The 18,987-nt window shown below is 40.4% G+C and overlaps 5 protein-coding genes across 5 annotated transcripts in view; all 5 read right to left on the reverse strand.

Moving 5' to 3' along the window:
- The window catches only part of LOC127535800 (protocadherin alpha-8-like), a 47,024-nt gene extending 28,884 nt beyond the window's left edge, over positions 1-18,140 (reverse strand). Inside the window, exon 1 of the mRNA XM_051954651.1 lies at positions 16,197-18,140. Within this exon, the coding sequence (XP_051810611.1) occupies positions 16,197-17,931 (1,735 nt within the window). The 5' untranslated portion in view covers positions 17,932-18,140. The remainder of the gene's footprint in view (positions 1-16,196) is intronic.
- pcdh2aa1 (protocadherin 2 alpha a 1) overlaps positions 1-18,987 on the reverse strand; it is a 57,795-nt gene that overhangs the window by 32,801 nt on the left and 6,007 nt on the right. The gene's annotated exons all lie outside the window — the stretch shown is intronic.
- On the reverse strand, positions 1,287-7,828 carry LOC127535802 (protocadherin alpha-8-like). Its single transcript, XM_051954654.1, has 3 exons — positions 5,948-7,828; positions 1,739-2,361; positions 1,287-1,295 (listed from the first exon to the last, which is right to left on the reverse strand). Exons 1-3 carry the CDS (start codon positions 6,885-6,887, stop codon positions 1,287-1,289), a joined length of 1,572 nt encoding a protein of 523 aa, XP_051810614.1. The 5' UTR covers positions 6,888-7,828.
- LOC110945436 (protocadherin alpha-8-like) lies at positions 8,789-11,339 on the reverse strand. The gene has a single exon (XM_022187015.2). The coding sequence runs from the start codon at positions 11,174-11,176 to the stop codon at positions 8,804-8,806; it is 2,373 nt and encodes a 790-aa protein (XP_022042707.2). The 5' UTR covers positions 11,177-11,339; the 3' UTR covers positions 8,789-8,803.
- LOC127535803 (protocadherin alpha-3-like) lies at positions 12,013-14,726 on the reverse strand. Its single transcript, XM_051954655.1, has 2 exons — positions 12,186-14,726; positions 12,013-12,026 (listed from the first exon to the last, which is right to left on the reverse strand). Exons 1-2 carry the CDS (start codon positions 14,566-14,568, stop codon positions 12,013-12,015), a joined length of 2,397 nt encoding a protein of 798 aa, XP_051810615.1. The 5' UTR covers positions 14,569-14,726.

Here is an 18,987-nt window from a genome sequence, read left to right on the forward strand (position 1 = left end):
TGCGGTCGGCCTTTAGTGAGCCCTGTTCTCAGCCAGACACCTTCCCCCGTCCCATACAGCTTCACCGCTTCCTGACACAGAGAAAAATGAACGTTATGTCAAAAAACATACTAATACATGTGTTTGCGCATTTTTAAGTGGTTATATGGAAATTCGGACCGTATCTTTTCTCTAGAGGACAGACTGTGGTCACATGCTGACCATGTTTGGCTCAGCAAACAGCTGTAAGGCAGCTTTCTCAACTATGAACATAATCAAAATATGTTTTGAGAACGGCTCAAACAAGCAGCAGCTCAGCTCTCCCATTAAGCTGCAGAGATATTAGGGGAGTGATATGAGACAGACAAAAATGTAAAAGTGTTCAAATGTTTACATTTATGAGATTTAATTATTGTTAAAGATGTATAGAAGTTGATCCAGGTTGTTCAGACATGCTTTTTAAGTTCTGCACTTTATTTTAAGATATACAGTTATATATAAGTTATTTATTGATAAATGTCAAAATGTTTTTGAACCGTACTGGATTTATTTGACGGTCAGTTTTTGATTACAGGCCGACTCTAATAAAACTACCAGGTTACATCAACATATATCACAGTAACTCAAGTTAGACATTATGATGTTCTGGACCTTTGCTGACTGGACCTCTCTGAATTTTAGCTGAATACCCCTGGCTTAGAAGAAGAGGGACATGAGTCTAGAACTTCTAATGACCCAACATCAGTCAGTGGAGAAAAAATAAGAAAAGAAAGCAAAGCTAAATGAAACCATTTCAGTGTTTTAATAAGCCTGTTGCTTGTCCTGTGAATACTGCCACTTTAGGGAACACTACAGCTGGAGCTAAGGTTAACGTTTAGGAAAGGGAGCCTGATGAAGAGGAAACATCAGGTCTACCTGATGAAGAGGAAACATCAGGTCTACCTGATGAAGAGGAAACATCAGGTCTACCTGATGGCTAGAGGAGGAGCTGCTGACGCTATAATGTCTATAAGTATCTAATTGGTAGTTTGAAATAAAGGAGCTGCTGTGTGTGTGTGTGTGTGTGTGTGTGTGTGTGTGTGTGTGTGTGTGTGTGTGTGTGTGTGTGTGTGTGTGTGTGTGTGTGGACATGTGAGTGCACGCGCACATATATGAGAACCTGACCTGGCTTTGGTTTATGAGGTTGGAGTATACCCACTAGAAAAAACTAGACTACACCACTGGTTATGACTGTCATTACTGTGTACACGACTTGCTTTGATTTAGAGTTAGGGGAAGTGCAGTGGGGGCAGGTAATACAATGAAAGTCAGTCTGTCTGTGAATGATAGGGCAAGAGCTTTATTGTGATGGGCAGGAGCTTTATTGTGCACTGGCAGGCTCCGAAGCCCCGCCCACCAATGAAACGGAATATGGAGTCGTATTTTCATTTTGGGGGTGAAAACGAAAAAACGAACCGTTTCCTGTTGTTTCCTGTTTTTTTGTTTTTTGCTCAAAACGAAAAAACGAAAAAACGGCTTGATTTTTTGTTTCTGCTTGTGTGTTTTATAGCCAGAAAACAAACGGATAAAACGTACCTTGTCCCTTGTCCCCCCGTCTTCAGACTTGCATTATTGTCGTTTTTTTTTTTTTTGAGCAATCGACTTTTAATTGGGCACTGTAGAAGCATCATTACAAAAGAAAATACACAACCGAACACAACACTTGTAGAACTGAATGAACATGCTGCAGCGTTAGACAACAGATTTTATAAGGTCTTACCTCTTCAGATGCCCTCCTCCTGTCAGGAAGCACGAGAGTATTTGCATGACTTCCAGGAACTATAGTAGATCCGATACTCATTCTGGGTCCAACTAACATGTAGCGTTTGTCTCCAGATCTGTACTGGATGCTGTGACACAGTGTCCCATCATAATTAGTCTCTTGTAGATATTTGGAAGTATAGTCTGTGGATTTGGAGCACTGCATTGCAATCAGAATGATGATGCTGATGAGAAAAAGCACAGAAACTGATCCCAAAGTTATCATCAGATAAAATGTCACATTGTCATCCTCATCTACTTTTGCTGCACTTTTGACATCAGACGCTGCAAAAGCCTCTTTGGGCTCCACAAGTTTGACAATGACAGTAGCTGTTGCTGAGAGTGAAACGTTTCCGTTGTCTTTGACCAGTATGACCAGTTTGTGTTCAGCCTCGTCTGTCTCTGTGAATGAGCGAAGTGTTCTGATCTGTCCTGTATATCGGTCCAAAGCAAAGAGACTGTGGTCAGTGAGTTCCTGCAGTGAGAAGAGCAGCCAGCCGTTATATCCTATATCAGCGTCATAGGCTCTGACTTTGGTGACCAAGTGTCCTGCGTTGACATTTCTGGGAATCTCCTCCACACCTTCAGCAGATCCGTTGGAGCTGAGTGGATACAGGATGACTGGAGCGTTGTCGTTCTGATCCAGAATGAACACGTTGACTGTGACATTGGTGCTGAGAGACGGAGCTCCAGAATCTGTGGCAACAACAGTGAACTGGAAAGTTTTCAGCGTTTCAAAGTCAAAACTTTTCAGCGCTGTTATCTGTCCGTTTTCAGAATTGATATTTAAAAATGCTGCATGTTTCATTTGGCTTCCTTCTTCTCTAACTATGTGATAAGTTAAAGCCGCGTTTTCATTCGAATCTTTATCTGAAGCAGAGACAGAGAATATTAAGTTTCCAGGCACATTATTTTCTACCAGATACAGTTCAATCGGATTTTGCTGAAATTCCGGCACATTATCATTCACGTCTGATACATCGATATTCAGAGTTTTGAATGTGGACAGAGGAGGCTGACCACAGTCTGTAGCTGTTATTGTGATCTCATAATGCGGAACTGATTCTCGATCCAAACGTTGTTTTAAAACTAAGGAGTACATGTTATCTTGAAATGAAGGTTTTAAATCAAATGGTACATTTTCTGACAGACTGCAGATTACTTTTCCGTTTAAACCGGCGTCTTTGTCAGTAATGCTGATTAAAGAAACCACAGTTCCAGGTTTCGAATCTTCTGGTAACAGCTTTGACAGAGATGTCACCTCAATTGCAGGTCTATTATCATTTCTGTCGAGAACTTTGATTATAACCCTGCAATCTGCACTCATCGGAGGTTGTCCTTTGTCAGTTGCGTGGACATCTAATTTATAAATGTCAGCCTTCTCAAAGTCAATTTCTCCTTTTACTCGAATCTCACCAGTGTCTTTATCTAAACTAAACATGTCATATAATTTAGGGTCCATTTCGCCACCGAAAAAATATTCTACGTCACCATTAGCACCTTCATCCACATCAGTTGCCTTAACTGTAATTACACTAGTATCTGCTTCTACATTTTCAGGTATTGTTACTGAATATACTTCTTGGGTAAATGTTGGATGATTGTCATTTGAATCGAGGACTATAACTGTGACATTCAGAGTTCCTGATCTTGGTGGATTTCCACCATCAACTGCAGTCAGAATCAATTTGAGCGCCTGGTTCTTTTCCCGATCCAGAGACTTTTGCAAAACTAAAAATGGTATCTTGTCCTCTCCTCGTTCTCGAATCTGTATACTAAAATATTCGTTATGGTTTAATTTATATGCACGTACTGTATTAACGACAACATCTGGATCGCGGGCAGTTGGCAGCTGGAAACGCCTGCCTGGAAGAGCAGACTCTGGAATTTCTAATATTTTTTCTTCCTCTTGAAAACTCGGTGAATTATCATTTACATCTATAATTTCAACTCCAACATAATGTATCTCCATGGGGTTCTCAGCGACCATCTTTAGATTTTTTATACATGGAGAGATGTTTTCACAGAGCTCCTCTCTGTCGATGTTTTTGTGCACATACAAGACGCCATTGTTCGGGTTTACTTTGAACTGACCATCCTCAGTCCCAGAAACAATACGAAACTGCCTTTCCTCCAGCGAGCTGATGTCCAACCCCAGGTCTTTGGCGACATTTCCCACAACAGATTCTAGTTTTACTTCCTCAGGAATTGAATATTTTATCTGAGTAGAAACCTGCTCCACGCAGCACAACATCACGGAGAAACTGAGGGCTACCCACCAGGACTGTGTTCCTCGTCTTTGTCCTCCTGCTCCCATTGTTTCGGTTAGATATTTAATAATAAATCCACTCAGAAATCCTCACTCCAACGGAAAAAGTCAAAACGACGAAACTGTATTTTTCCACATAAACCATTTTTTATGTGTTCTATGCATTAAGACAGCAAATCATTCTGTTGAGGGTACCGTCTCCTTTCTGTCGATCCGAACAAAACGTCTCTCGAAGGGGCAGGGCCAACACTTCACCACATCACTTTATGCTGAGATGATACTGACACCATGTGGACTGGACAAACAGCAACACCAAAATGTTTGCACACAGAAGATTCTGTTCTACAGAACATTTTGGGGGGTTCCATTTTTATACGGTTACAGATTCAAATAATGAATATTTTCTACCATTTCAGGCAGCGTGGTTGTCTTTTTCTGTACAATATTACAAACACTGAATAGACTTAAAAACTTTCATGTGTTGCATTATCTGAACCCTAAATGTGTTGCTTTACTGTTTGTCAGTGTTACTTCTAGTATTGCTTCATGACAGTCAAAAATATGACCAAGTGTGCACTGACTTCTCTTCTAACTTTGATTAAAAAAAAACTTTCTGCAGATTTGGTGCAATTGAATGGACATTACAGAAGCAGACTTCATGGTGCTGCTCATACACTTTCATAATACAGCCAATGAATGGGAACAACCTGAAACTACAGTCAGGGTACCTCCAGAGGTCAATCACACAACATTCATACAGCAGTTATTTGTAGTAAATGTCCCTATTGAAACACACAGAGGTTCGACTAATGGAATTCATGAACGAAAGCATAAAGCTTTAGATCACAGCTTGCATTCGGACTTGAAAATGACCACAATATAACCAAGCGTGATCATTTTCTGCACCATGGACAGCCCCACCAAATATGTTGCTATGCTTGTATAGCTTTCTTTTCTAGGAATAGACTTATTTTTTCAATGAATGAATTAATGGATCACAACTATAAAACTGCCACAGTAATGACCAATAAACTGCAGCAACACACTATGTACAGTCCTTGTAAAATTGCTGTTATGATTTTCTGATTTCATCAGGTATTTCAAGATATGACTTGCATCAAAGCAACAACAAAATATTTCAGAGCTTTTACTGTATAGGATGGACATTCATTGCATCCTATGTTTTTTTAATGTAATCATATCTGCTGAGACAACATTGTATAGTTCCAGGAATTAAGAAAAAATATCTTCAGTTAGTATTTAAACATGATCTTACCTCTTCAGATGCCCTCCTCCTGTCAGGGAGCACTAGAGTGTTTGCATGACTGCCAGGAACTATAGTAGATCCTATACTCATTCTGGGTCCAACTAACATGTAGCGTTTGTCTCCAGATCTGTACTGGATGCTGTGACACAGTGTTCCATCATAATTAGTCTCTTGCAGATATTTGGAAGTATAGTCTGTGGATTTGGAGCACTGCATTGCAATCAGCACGATGATGCTGATGAGAAACAGTACAGAAACTGATCCCAAAGTTATCATCAGATAAAATGTCACATTATCATCCTCATCTACTTTTGCTGCACTTTTGACATCAGATGCTGCAAAAGCCTCTTTGGCCTCCACAAGTTTGACAATGACAGTAGCTGTTGCTGAGAGTGAAACGTTTCCGTTGTCTTTGACCAGTATGACCAGTTTGTGTTCAGCCTCGTCTGTCTCTGTGAATGAGCGAAGTGTTCTGATCTGTCCTGTATATCGGTCCAAAGCAAAGAGACTGTGGTCAGTGAGTTCCTGCAGTGAGAATAGCAACCAGCCGTTATATCCTATATCAGCGTCATAGGCTCTGACTTTGGTGACCAAGTGTCCTGCGTTGACATTTCGGGGAATCTCCTCCACACCTTCAGCAGATCCATTGGAGCTGAGTGGATACAGGATGACTGGAGCGTTGTCGTTCTGATCCAGAATGAACACGTTGACTGTGACATTGGTGCTGAGAGACGGAGCTCCAGAATCTGTGGCAACAACTTTGAACTGGAAAGTTTTCAGTGTTTCAAAGTCAAAACTTTTCAGTGCTGTGATATGTCCGTTTTCTGAATTGACATTTAGAAACGACATTATGCCATTTTGGTTCCCGTCTCTCACAATATGATATGAAATAGCTGCATTGTCATTAAAATCTTTGTCTGTTGCACTTACAGAGAATATTGAAGCTCCAGCAACATTATTTTCTAGCAGGTAAAACTGCAGTGAGTTTTGTGAGAATTGTGGACTGTTGTCATTTACATCTGAAATTTGAATGTTGAGAGTTTTAAATGTAGACAAAGGAGGCTCACCACAGTCTGTGGCTTTAATTGTTATTTCATAATGAGACACCTGCTCTCGATCCAAAAATCCTTTAGTGACAATTGAATATGTGTTTTCTTTATATGATGGCTTCAACTCAAAAGGCACTTCATTGATTATGATTGAGATTATTTTTCCATTGACTCCAGAATCTTTGTCTTTCACACTAAGTAATGAAATAACTGTTCCAGGCTTAGAGTCTTCAGACACTGTATTTGACAGTGATGTCACTTGTATTTCTGGTGGATTATCGTTAACATCTATAACTTTTATAATTACTCTACATTCACCCGTTAATGGAGGTGTTCCTTTATCTGATGCCTCAACGTCCAGTTCATATAAGTCGTTTTCCTCAAAGTCCACCATTCCCTTTACTATAATTTCTCCTGTTAATTTGTCCAGTTCAAAAATATCATAAACTTTCCGCCTCAGAGTTTTTCCAAAGCTGTATTCTACTTCTCCATTAGTTTCCTCATCTCGATCAGTCGCATTCATTTTAAACACTGAAGTGCCAACAGGAATGTTTTCTTTTATTGAGATTTGATAAATCTCCTGACTAAATATTGGGCGATTATCATTAGTATCAAGAACAATAATAGACACATTCAGTGTTCCTGATCTGGGAGGTTTACCTCCATCGACTGCTGTAACCAGCAGCGTGTGTTTGTTCTTTTGTTCTCTATCTAACGGTTTCTTCAGCACTAAAAATGGTATCTTTCCCACATCACTTTGACGGAGATTTATTTCAAAGTGTTCATTTGACGTTAACGTGTATGTACGAATAGAATTAATTCCTGCATCGGGATCGTGAGCAGTGTGCAACTGGAATCGCCTTCCTGGTAGTGTTTGTTCCCATATTTCAAATCTCTGTTCGTTTTCAGGAAACTAGGAGAGTGGTCATTGACATCAGTAATTTCTACCACCACATAATGTATTTCCAACGGATTTTCCACAAGGATCTTTAGCTCCACCAAACAAGCACCGCTGCCCTCACAGAGCTCCTCTCTGTCAATATGACTGCTGACGTACAATGCCCCATTATTCTGATTTACCTCAAAAATTGCGTTCTTACTTTCAGTCACAACACGGAAACGTCGATCCGTCAAAGAAGCGATGTCAAGGCCAAGATCCTTGGCAACATTTCCAACCACAGTTCCTTCTTGTACCTCCTCTGGAACAGAGTACCGTATCTGAGCCAGAGCGTCTCTTCCAACAAAAATCAGCAGAGCCAAAGCAAACCACGAGCAGTCCATTTTCCGAGGTGTAATGTGTGTCCCCATCGTTATTCAAAAGCACATAGACTCACAGGAGCCTCTTTATATCACTAACGATTAATTCAATCCACTGAGCGTCGCGTATTTCCAGAGCGATCGAGATGATTTTGTCGGCTGGTGTATTTGGTTCAATGCTTTGCACTGCTGAGATGACAGACAAAGGGTTCGTGAGGGGAGGGACAAAATTGTTGAAGGTTTTCTGATTTAATAGTGACACCCTGAGGTTAATCCTGAGAATAAACCCCTTTATTTTTTTTCTCTTTCTTTTCTTATCATTAGGTTTTCGGGAATTTTCTTTCGGTGTGGTAGAGGCATAACATGAAACGGATCTTCAAGCACAAGAATTTGAGCATTTGAATTTTGTTTAGCATATTGCCTTTATTTTTGTCTTATAAAATATTTTGCCTCAGGTCTGTCTAACTTATCATAAGAGCTATTATTGTATAATAGTATTATGTGCTTTTGTTTTGTTTTTCAATTGGATCACTGATTAAACTGCTTTTGTCTCTTAGCACCATGGACAGCAACCCGAATAGTCACAGACATTCCTGGAAATGACCAAAGTCGCTCTCTATTTAAGTATGTAACTTCAACCATAATACTCAAACAACAAGGACTGCAACTTCTTCAGATTTTCAATCAATTGTGTGTTACAAGCTGGAATTTTCTGAGATCCAAGTGCCAACAACAGGCTGTGAGTATATGTTTAAATAGAGACTAATTCTACTGTTTTGGTAGCAAATACTCATGTTCCATTTCCAAAGACAGTGATGACAGTCAGGGTCAAGGACTGTTCTCTTTTCAACGTATAAGCTCTGTCACATATTTCAGATTTATCAGTTTCTTTCATAACTACAATCAGTTAAAAGCAAAAAGAAGACAGATCAACACTGGTAGTGTAAGAGAGACCACAGAGTGAGACAGAACAGTCTCGCCATGTCCAACTTGCCATTTTCCACATCCCTTACTATGCAAACAAACATCTTGTATTATAAAAACACAATACAAACGAAATTCAAACAAACAATGGGAATATATTGGAAAGACACATGTTGTGAAAAAGCTTATAGAGGAGTAAAGAGACAGAAACCTTCAGCAGAAAAGCAAAGATAGATATGCTTTTACAAAATTTTGTTTTCAATGCCTTACCTTTTCAGATGCCCTCCTCCTGTCAGGTAGCACCAGTGTATTTGCATGACTTCCAGGAACTATAGTAGATCCTATACTCATTCTGGGTCCAACTAACATGTAGCGTTTGTCTCCAGATCTGTACTGGATGCTGTGACACAGTGTCCCATCATAATTAGTTTCTTGCAGATATTTGGAAGTATAGTCTGTGGATTTGGAGCACTGCATTGCAATCAGAAAGATGATGCTGATGAGAAACAGTACAGAAACTGATCCCAGAGTTATCATCAGATAAAATGTCACATTGTCATCTTCATTAAAATCTTTTGCTGCACTTTTGACATCAGAAGCTGCAAAAGCCTCTTTGGGCTCCACAAGTTTGACGATGACAGTAGCTGTTGCTGAGAGTGAAACGTTTCCGTTGTCTTTGACCAGTATGACCAGTTTGTGTTCAGCCTCGTCTGTCTCTGTGAATGAGCGAAGTGTTCTGATCTGTCCTGTATATCGGTCCAAAGCAAAGAGACTGTGGTCAGTGAGTTCCTGCAGTGAGAAGAGCAGCCAGCCGTTATATCCTATATCAGCGTCATAGGCTCTGACTTTGGTGACCAAGTGTCCTGCGTTGACATTTCGGGGAATCTCCTCCACACCTTCAGCAGATCCGTTGGAGCTGAGTGGATACAGGATGACTGGAGCGTTGTCGTTCTGATCCAGAATGAACACGTTGACTGTGACGTTGGTGCTGAGAGACGGAGCTCCAGAATCTGTGGCAACAACTTGGAATTGGAAAGTTTTCAGCGTTTCAAAGTCAAAACTTTTCAGCGCAGTTATCTGTCCGTTTTCAGAATTGATATTTAAAAATGCTGCATGTTTCATTTGGCTTCCTTCTTCTCTAACTATGTGATAAGTTAAAGCCGCGTTTTCATTCGAATCTTTATCTGAAGCAGAGACAGAGAATATTAAGTTTCCAGGCACATTATTTTCTACCAGATACAGTTCAGTCGGATTTTGCTGAAATTCCGGCACATTATCATTCACGTCTGATACATCAATATTCAGAGTTTTGAATGTGGACAGAGGAGGCTGACCACAGTCTGTAGCTGTTATTGTGATCTCATAATGCGGAATTGACTCTCGATCCAAACGTTGTTTTAAAACTAAGGAGTACATGTTATCTTGAAATGAAGGTTTTAAATCAAATGGTACATTTTCTGACAGACTGCAGATTACTTTTCCGTTTAAACCGGCGTCTTTGTCAGTAATGCTGATTAAAGAAACCACAGTTCCAGGTTTCGAATCTTCTGATACCGTATTTGACAGAGATGTCACCTCAATTTCAGGTTTATTATCATTTTTGTCGAGCACTTTGATCATGACAGTGCAATCAGTGCTCATCGGAGGTTGTCCTTTGTCAGTTGCGTGGACATCTAATTTATAAACGTCAGCCTTCTCAAAGTCAATTTCTCCCTTGACTCGAATCTCACCAGTGTCTTTATCTAAACTAAACAAGTCATATAATTTAGGGTCAAGTTCGCCACCGAAAAAATATTCAACATCTGCGTTCACACCGTCATCCGGATCAGTTGCCCTTACTGTGATCACATTAGTATCTGCTTCTACATTTTCAGGTATTGTTACTGAATACACTTCTTGGCTAAATGTCGGATGGTTGTCATTTGAATCGAGGACTATAACTGTGACATTCAGAGTTCCTAATCTCAGTGGATTTCCACCATCAACTGCAGTCAGAATCAGTTTGAGCTCCTGGTTCTTTTCCCGATCCAGAGACTTTTGCAAAACTAAAAATGGTACCTTGTCATCCCCTCTTTCTCGAATCTGTATGCTAAAATATTCGTTATGGTTTATTTTGTACGCACGTACTGCATTAACGACAACATCTGGATCGCGCGCGGTTGGCAGCTGGAAACGTTTTCCAGGGAGTGTGGATTCAGAAATCTCTAATATCTTTTCTTCCTCTTGAAAACTGGGTGAATTATCATTTACATCTATAATTTCAATTCCCACATAGTGTATCTCCATGGGGTTCTCAGCGACCATCTTTAGGTTTTTTATACATGGAGAGATGTTTTCACAGAGCTCCTCTCTGTCGATGTTTTTATACACATACAAGACGCCATTGTTCGGGTTTACTTTGAACTGACCATCCTCAGTCCCAGAAACAATACGAAATCGTCGTTCTTCCAGCGAGCTGATGTCCAACCCCAGATCCTTGGCGACATTTCCCACAACAGATTCTAGTTTTACTTCTTCTTGAATTGAATATTTTATCTGTGCAGAAACCTGCTCCACGCAGCACAGCATCACAGAGAAACTGAGAGCTACCCACCAGGACTGTGCTCCTCGTCTTTGTCCTCTTGCTCCCATTGTATCCACGTGCGGCTCTTATTACTAAAATAAAGTAACTTTATCCAAAAGCATCCTGGGAATCAGTGTGACAATTTTTCAGCTTATCATATGTGAAAATGTCTCAGCATGAACGCGTCTGTCTTTTGCAGGCGCCGTCTCTTCTCTTAAGATCTGAACAAAACCTCTCTGAAAGGGGCAGGGCCACCACTGTAATACAACAGTTTGATGCTGATATGACACTGACCCCCTGTGGACGATGTATTTTATAACCTGGGTTCAGTCAAAGAATTGGTTACGTTTTAGTTAAGTTCTAATGCGTAATATAAATCCCACTTTACAAATACATTTCAGCAAGGTGGACAGGGCTACAAATTGGGCAATACTAAACATTAAAATTACAACCTTGTGATCAAAATCGGCTGCACTTTCGCCTTGCAGCAAGAAGATCCCCGGTTCAAATCCCGGCCTGGGCCTGGGATCTTTCTGCATGGAGTTTGCATGTTCTCCATGTGCATGCGTGGGTTTTCTCTGGGCACTCCGGCTTCCTCCCACAGTCCAAAAATATGCTGAGGTTAATTGATGACTCTAAATTGCCCGTAGATGTGAATGTGAGAGTGATTGTTTGTCTGTGTATGTAGCCCTGCGACAGACCGGAGACCTGTCCAAGGTGTCCCCTGCCTTTGCCCAAGTCAGCTGAGATAGGCTCCAGCACCCCCAGCGACCCGAGTGAGGATAACGCAGTGTATAGAGAATGGATGGATTGATGATCAAAATCGCCACAATCACCATTCAGCACCACAGATAGCAACTCAAAATGTATTGTTATGTTTGCTGATGTTCTTCAGATCATAGTCCTAACATGTTTTGACTTGGAAGAGAATCAACAACAGAGCAATACTATGACTGTAACTATAATTACAACCTACCATGACAACATTTGAGCTTTCACCCAACACAGAAAAAAACCCAACATTTTCGAGGATTGCATTTTCTAATCTGGAGCAAGTTGTCACGACGTAATGAAAACAAAAGCAAATGTGATAATAGAGGCTTACCTCTTCAGATGTCTTCCTCCTGTCAGGGAGCACTAGAGTGTTTGCATGACTTCCAGGAACTATAGTAGATCCGATACTCATTCTGGGTCCAACTAACATGTAGCGTTTGTCTCCAGATCTGTACTGGATGCTGTGACACAGTGTCCCATCATAATTAGTCTCTTGTAGATATTTGGAAGTATAGTCTGTGGATTTGGAGCACTGCATTGCAATCAGCACGATGATGCTGATGAGAAACAGTACAGAAACTGATCCCAAAGTTATCATCAGATAAAATGTCACATTGTCATCTTCATCAACTTTTGCTGCACTTTTGACATCAGACGCTGCAAAAGCCTCTTTGGGCTCCACAAGTCTGACAGTGACAGTAGCTGTTGCTGAGAGTGAAACGTTTCCGTTGTCTTTGACCAGTATGACCAGTTTGTGTTCAGCCTCGTCTGTCTCTGTGAATGAGCGAAGTGTTCTGATCTGTCCTGTATATCGGTCCAAAGCAAAGAGACTGTGGTCAGTGAGTTCCTGCAGTGAGAAGAGCAACCAGCCGTTATATCCTATATCAGCGTCATAGGCTCTGACTTTGGTGACCAAGTGTCCTGCGTTGACATTTCGGGGAATCTCCTCCACACCTTCAGCAGATCCGTTGGAGCTGAGTGGATACAGGATGATTGGAGCGTTGTCGTTCTGATCCAGAATGAACACGTTGACTGTGACGTTGGTGCTGAGAGGCGGAGCTCCAGAATCTGTGGCAACAACTTTGAACTGGAAAGTTTTCAGTGTTTCAAAGTCAAAACTTTTCAGTGCTGTGATGTGTCCATTTTCTGAATTGACATTTAGGAAGGACAATATGTCATTTTGGCTTCCTTCTCTCACAAGATGATATGAAATAGCTGCATTGTCATTTACATCTTTATCCGTCGCGCTTACAGAGAATATTGACGATCCAGCAACATTATTCTCTGACAGGTAAAACTGTAATGGATTCTTTGAGAATTGTGGACTGTTGTCATTCACGTCTGATATCTGAATGTTGAGAGTTTTCAAAGTGGATAAAGGAGGCTCACCGCAGTCTGTGGCCTTAATTGTTATTTCATAATGAGACACTTCCTCTCGATCTAAAAATCCTTTAGTGACAATTGAATATATATTTTCTTTATATGATGGCTTCAACTCAAAAGGAATATCTGAGGTTATGCTCGATATTATTTTTCCATTGACTCCAGAATCTTTGTCTGTTACACTAAGTAGTGAAATAACTGTTCCAGGCTTTGAGTCTTCATATACTGTATTTGACAGTGATGTAATTTCTATTTCTGGTGGATTATCGTTGACATCTATAACTTTTATAATTACTCTACACTCACCGGTCAATGGAGGTGTTCCTTTGTCAGATGCCTCAACGTCGAGTTTATAAACGTCGTTTTCTTCATAGTCCACTGCTCCCTTTACTTTGATTTCTCCTGTTAATTTGTCCAGTTCAAAAATATCGTAGACTTTCTTCTTAAGTGTTTTTCCAAGACTGTATTCAATTTGACTGTTGGTTCCTTCATCTGGATCCGTCGCATTCATTTGAAATACAGAAGTTCCAACTGGAACATTTTCCTGTATTTCAATTTTGTAAATCTCCTTACTAAATATGGGACGGTTATCATTACTGTCATGAACAATAATGGAAACATTTAGTGTCCCTGTTCTTGGAGGTTTACCTCCATCAACTGCTGTAATAATTAGCAAATGTTTGCTCCTTTGTTCTCTGTCTAAAGACTTTTTTAACACTAAAAATGGTATTTTATCCTCATCGCTTTGACGGATGTCTATTTCAAAATGTTCATTTGACGTTAATGCGTAAGTACGAATAGAATTCATTCCAGCATCTGGATCACGAGCAGTGTGCAGCTGAAATCGTCTCCCTGGCAATGTTTGTTCAAATATTTCAAACATCTGCTCTTTTTCGGGAAAACTAGGGGAGTGATCGTTTACATCTGTAATTTCCACAATCACATAATGCATTTCCAAAGGGTTTTCGACCAGGATTTTTAGCTCTATTAAGCATGCACCACCACCTTGACACAGCTCTTCTCTGTCGATTTTCTTCTGCACATAGAGAGCTCCATTGTCTTGGTTTGCCTCAAAAAATGTGTCCTTAGATCCAGAGACAACACGGAACCGTCGGTCCGTTAAAGAGGCGACGTCAAGGCCCAGATCCTTTGCAACATTTCCAACAACAGTTCCTTCTTTCACCTCCTCTGGAACAGAGTATCTTATCTGAGCAAACGCCTGCTTTCCGAAAAGCAGCAATACAGTCATCCGAAACGCAAACATATAATATCCCGTCGTTCGACTTGGTTTGACGGTCCCCATCGTTAAAAACAAGATAGCACACGAAACACTGGTACTGCGACCAGAAATCCTCTACGGTGAACCCGCTGAATAAAGCATTTTTTACAGAGCGCACATAATGAATCCATCAGAGAGCGTGCTTCAACTGCATAGCTTGCTCTATATGACAAAGAAAGGCTTTTTTGAGGGGTGGGACAACTATCGTTTTCAGTGCTGCAGTGACACCCGGAGGTTGTTGAGGAACGCAATAAATGCTATACATTCAAGGAAAGACTGGACTATTTTTGCCCAAAATAGAGTTAGGAACTTCCTGAAGTGGAATTACTATACAGTTTCTACAACAGGATAGGCAACACAAAAGGCAAGGGGATAACCAGTAACAACTATTTTTATCTGTGTTTCTAAGATTATTACTTGCATTATTGTCTTCAGTTTGATTACAAGTCGTGAACTCCGTTTATTTACAAAAGAAAGCAGCCCCAATCAATCACAAAAGTAGTGTATATCTCAAAGACATTAAATACAATATTACAATTTGAACAATAAAGCCCATGAAAATGTTTGGCACAGGTAGTCGCCACCGACTCCATATCTTCAACTGACTTTTTAATGGACTGTTTACAGAGCATCTGTGAAGAATAAATCGCCCTGATATTGCCAGAGTGATTGTGCCTCGATTTACATGTACCACCTTTTGCTTGATTAAAAAAAATCTGAGGCATTTCAGCACCATGGGCAGCTCTCGCCACCACACAAATACCATCTTTTTAAAATGCAATGTGTATTACGAAACAAAAACTCTTCCTTAATGAAGTAATGTCCAACCTGAAACTCAAATCGACCCACCACCATGTATCCACTATACTGCAACTCAGCATCGTGAACAGCTGAACACATTTCAACATATATCATTTTAAGAGACGAATAAGGCAACATTGATACCCCTTCAATGACCATAAAGGACAGAAACGATCTTTTTATAGCATAAGAATGTCTCCAGTTAAAATTGGAACATGGTCTTACCTCTTCAGATGCCCTCCTCCTGTCAGGAAGCACCAGTGTATTTGCATGACTTCCAGGAACTATAGTAGATCCTATACTCATTCTGGGTCCAACTAACATGTAGCGTTTGTCTCCAGATCTGTACTGGATGCTGTGACACAGTGTCCCATCATAATTAGTCTCTTGTAGATATTTGGAAGTATAGTCTGTGGATTTGGAGCACTGCATTGCAATCAGAATGATGATGCTGATGAGAAAAAGCACAGAAACTGATCCCAGAGTTATCATCAGATAAAATGTCACATTATCATCTTCATTATCATCTTTTGCTGCACTTTTGACATCAGAAGCTGCAAAAGCCTCTTTGGGCTCCACAAGTTTGACAATGACAGTAGCTGTTGCTGAGAGTGAAACGTTTCCATTGTCTTTGACCAGTATGACCAGTTTGTGTTCAGCCTCGTCTGTCTCTGTGAATGAGCGAAGTGTTCTGATCTGTCCTGTATATCGGTCCAAAGCAAAGAGACTGTGGTCAGTGAGTTCCTGCAGTGAGAAGAGCAGCCAGCCGTTATATCCTATATCAGCGTCATAGGCTCTGACTTTGGTGACCAAGTGTCCTGCGTTGACATTTCGGGGAATCTCTTCCACACCTTCAGCAGATCCGTTGGAGCTGAGTGGATACAGGATGACTGGAGCGTTGTCGTTCTGATCCAGAATGAACACGTTGACTGTGACGTTGGTGCTGAGAGACGGAGCTCCAGAATCTGTGGCAACAACTTGGAATTGGAAAGTTTTCAGCGTTTCAAAGTCAAAACTTTTCAGCGCGGTTATCTGTCCGTTTTCAGAATTGATATTTAAAAATGCTGCATGTTTCATTTGGCTTCCTTCTTCTCTAACTATGTGATAAGTTAAAGCCGCGTTTTCATTCGAATCTTTATCTGAAGCAGAGACAGAGAATATTAAGTTTCCAGGCACATTATTTTCTACCAGATACAGTTCAGTCGGATTTTGCTGAAATTCCGGCACATTATCATTCACGTCTGATACATCAATATTCAGAGTTTTGAATGTGGACAGAGGAGGCTGACCACAGTCTGTAGCTGTTATTGTGATCTCATAATGCGGAATTGACTCTCGATCCAAACGTTGTTTTAAAACTAAGGAGTACATGTTATCTTGAAATGAAGGTTTTAAATCAAATGGTGCATTTTCTGACAGACTGCAGATTACTTTTCCGTTTAAACCGGCGTCTTTGTCAGTAATGCTGATTAAAGAAACCACAGTTCCAGGTTTCGAGTCTTCTGCTAACAGCTTTGACAGAGATGTCACCTCAATTTCAGGTTTATTATCATTTCTGTCGAGAACTTTGATTATAACCCTGCAATCTGCACTCATCGGAGGTTGTCCTTTGTCAGTTGCGTGGACATCTAATTTATAAATGTCAGCCTTCTCAAAGTCAATTTCTCCCTTGACTCGAATCTCACCAGTGTCTTTATCTAAACTAAACAAGTCATATAATTTTGGGTCAAGTTGACCACCGAAAAAATATTCAATCTCCCCATTTGCAGCCTCATCCGGATCAGTTGCTGTAACCGTAATTACGCTTGTATCTGCTTCTGAATTTTCAGGTATTGCTACTGAATATACTTCTTGACTAAATGTCGGATGGTTGTCATTTGAATCGAGGACTATAACTGTGACATTCAGACTTCCTGATGTTGGTGGATTTCCACCATCAACTGCAGTCAGAATCAATTTGAGCGCCTGGTTCTTTTCCCGATCCAGAGACTTTTGCAAAACTAAAAATGGAATCTTGTCCTCTCCTCTCTCCCGAATCTGTATGCTAAAATATTCGTTATGGTTTATTTTGTACGCACGTACTGCATTAACGACAACATCTGGATCGCGCGCGGTTGGCAGCTGGAAGCGTCTACCTGGAAGAGTGGACTCAGAGATTTCAATTATGTGCTCCTCCTCTTGAAAACTGGGCGAATTATCATTTACATCTATAATTTCAATTCCCACATAGTGTATCTCCATGGGGTTCTCTGCGACCATCTTTAGATTTTTTATACATGGAGAGATGTTTTCACAGAGCTCCTCTCTGTCGATGTTTTTATACACATACAAGACGCCATTGTTCGGGTTTACTTTGAACTGACCATCCTCAGTCCCAGAAACAATACGAAATCGTCGTTCTTCCAGCGAGCTGATGTCCAACCCCAGATCTTTGGCGACATTTCCCACAACAGATTCTAGCTTTACTTCCTCGGGAATTGAATATTTTATCTGAGCAGTAACCTGCTCCACGCAGCACAGCATCACAGAGAAACTGAGGGCTACCCACCAGGACTGTGTTCCTCGTCTTTGTCCTCCTACTCCCATTGTTTCGGTTTGATATTTAATAATAAATCCACTCAAAAGTCCTCACTCCAGTGGAAGAAGTCAAAACCACAGGACGAGATTTTTCATATATCCCGTATTTTTATGCGTCTATCCATTAAGACCGGCAGCAAATCATTCTGTTTAGGGTACCGTCTCCTTTCTGTCGATCCGAACTAAACGTCTCTAGAAGGGGCAGGGCCAACACTTCACCACATCACTTTATGCTGACATGATACTGACACCATGTGGACTGGACAAACAGCAACACCAAAATGTTTGCACACAGAAGATTCTCTAGTACAAAACATTAATATTTTCAGTGTCCATTTTTATACAGTTACATTCAAATAATGAATATTTTCTACCGTTTCAGGAAGCGTATTTGTCTTCATTACTGTACAATCTTACAAACATTAAACAGACGTAAAAACCTTCATATGTTGCGTTATCAAAACTGTTATGTTAGTTTACTGTTTGTAAGTGATGCTTATAGTATTGCTTCATGACGATTATGACTAAATGTGCACTGAATTCTCTTCACCAAAATATAACTTTGGTAAAATTGTCTGCAGATTCAATTCAATGAAACTGACAACATTAATGAAACAGACTTCATGGTGCTGCTCATACACTTTCATAATGCAGTCAATGAATGGGAACCACTTGAAACTACAGACATGGTACCTCCAGAGGTCCATCACACAGCATTCACACAACAGTTATTTGAAGTAAATGTCCTAAATGAAACACACAGAGGTTTAACTAATGACATCCATGAATAAAAATTCAGCTTTCACAATGAATGACCACAGCTTCCATTCTGACTTGAAAATCACCACAATATGACCAAGCAGGAATATTTTCAGCACCATGGACAGCCCCACCAAATATGTTGCTATGCTTGTATAGCTTTCTTTTCCAGGAGTAGACTTAATTTTTCAGTGAATGAGTTAATGAATCTCAACTTAAAAAAACCTACCACCGTAATGACCAATAAACTGCAGCTAAATAGGATGCACAGTCCTTCCAATATTGGTGTTATGTCAGTTTTTTTCT

This window comes from Acanthochromis polyacanthus, chromosome 10, assembly GCF_021347895.1.
Source record: "Acanthochromis polyacanthus isolate Apoly-LR-REF ecotype Palm Island chromosome 10, KAUST_Apoly_ChrSc, whole genome shotgun sequence".
NCBI classification, from domain to species: domain Eukaryota; kingdom Metazoa; phylum Chordata; class Actinopteri; family Pomacentridae; genus Acanthochromis; species Acanthochromis polyacanthus.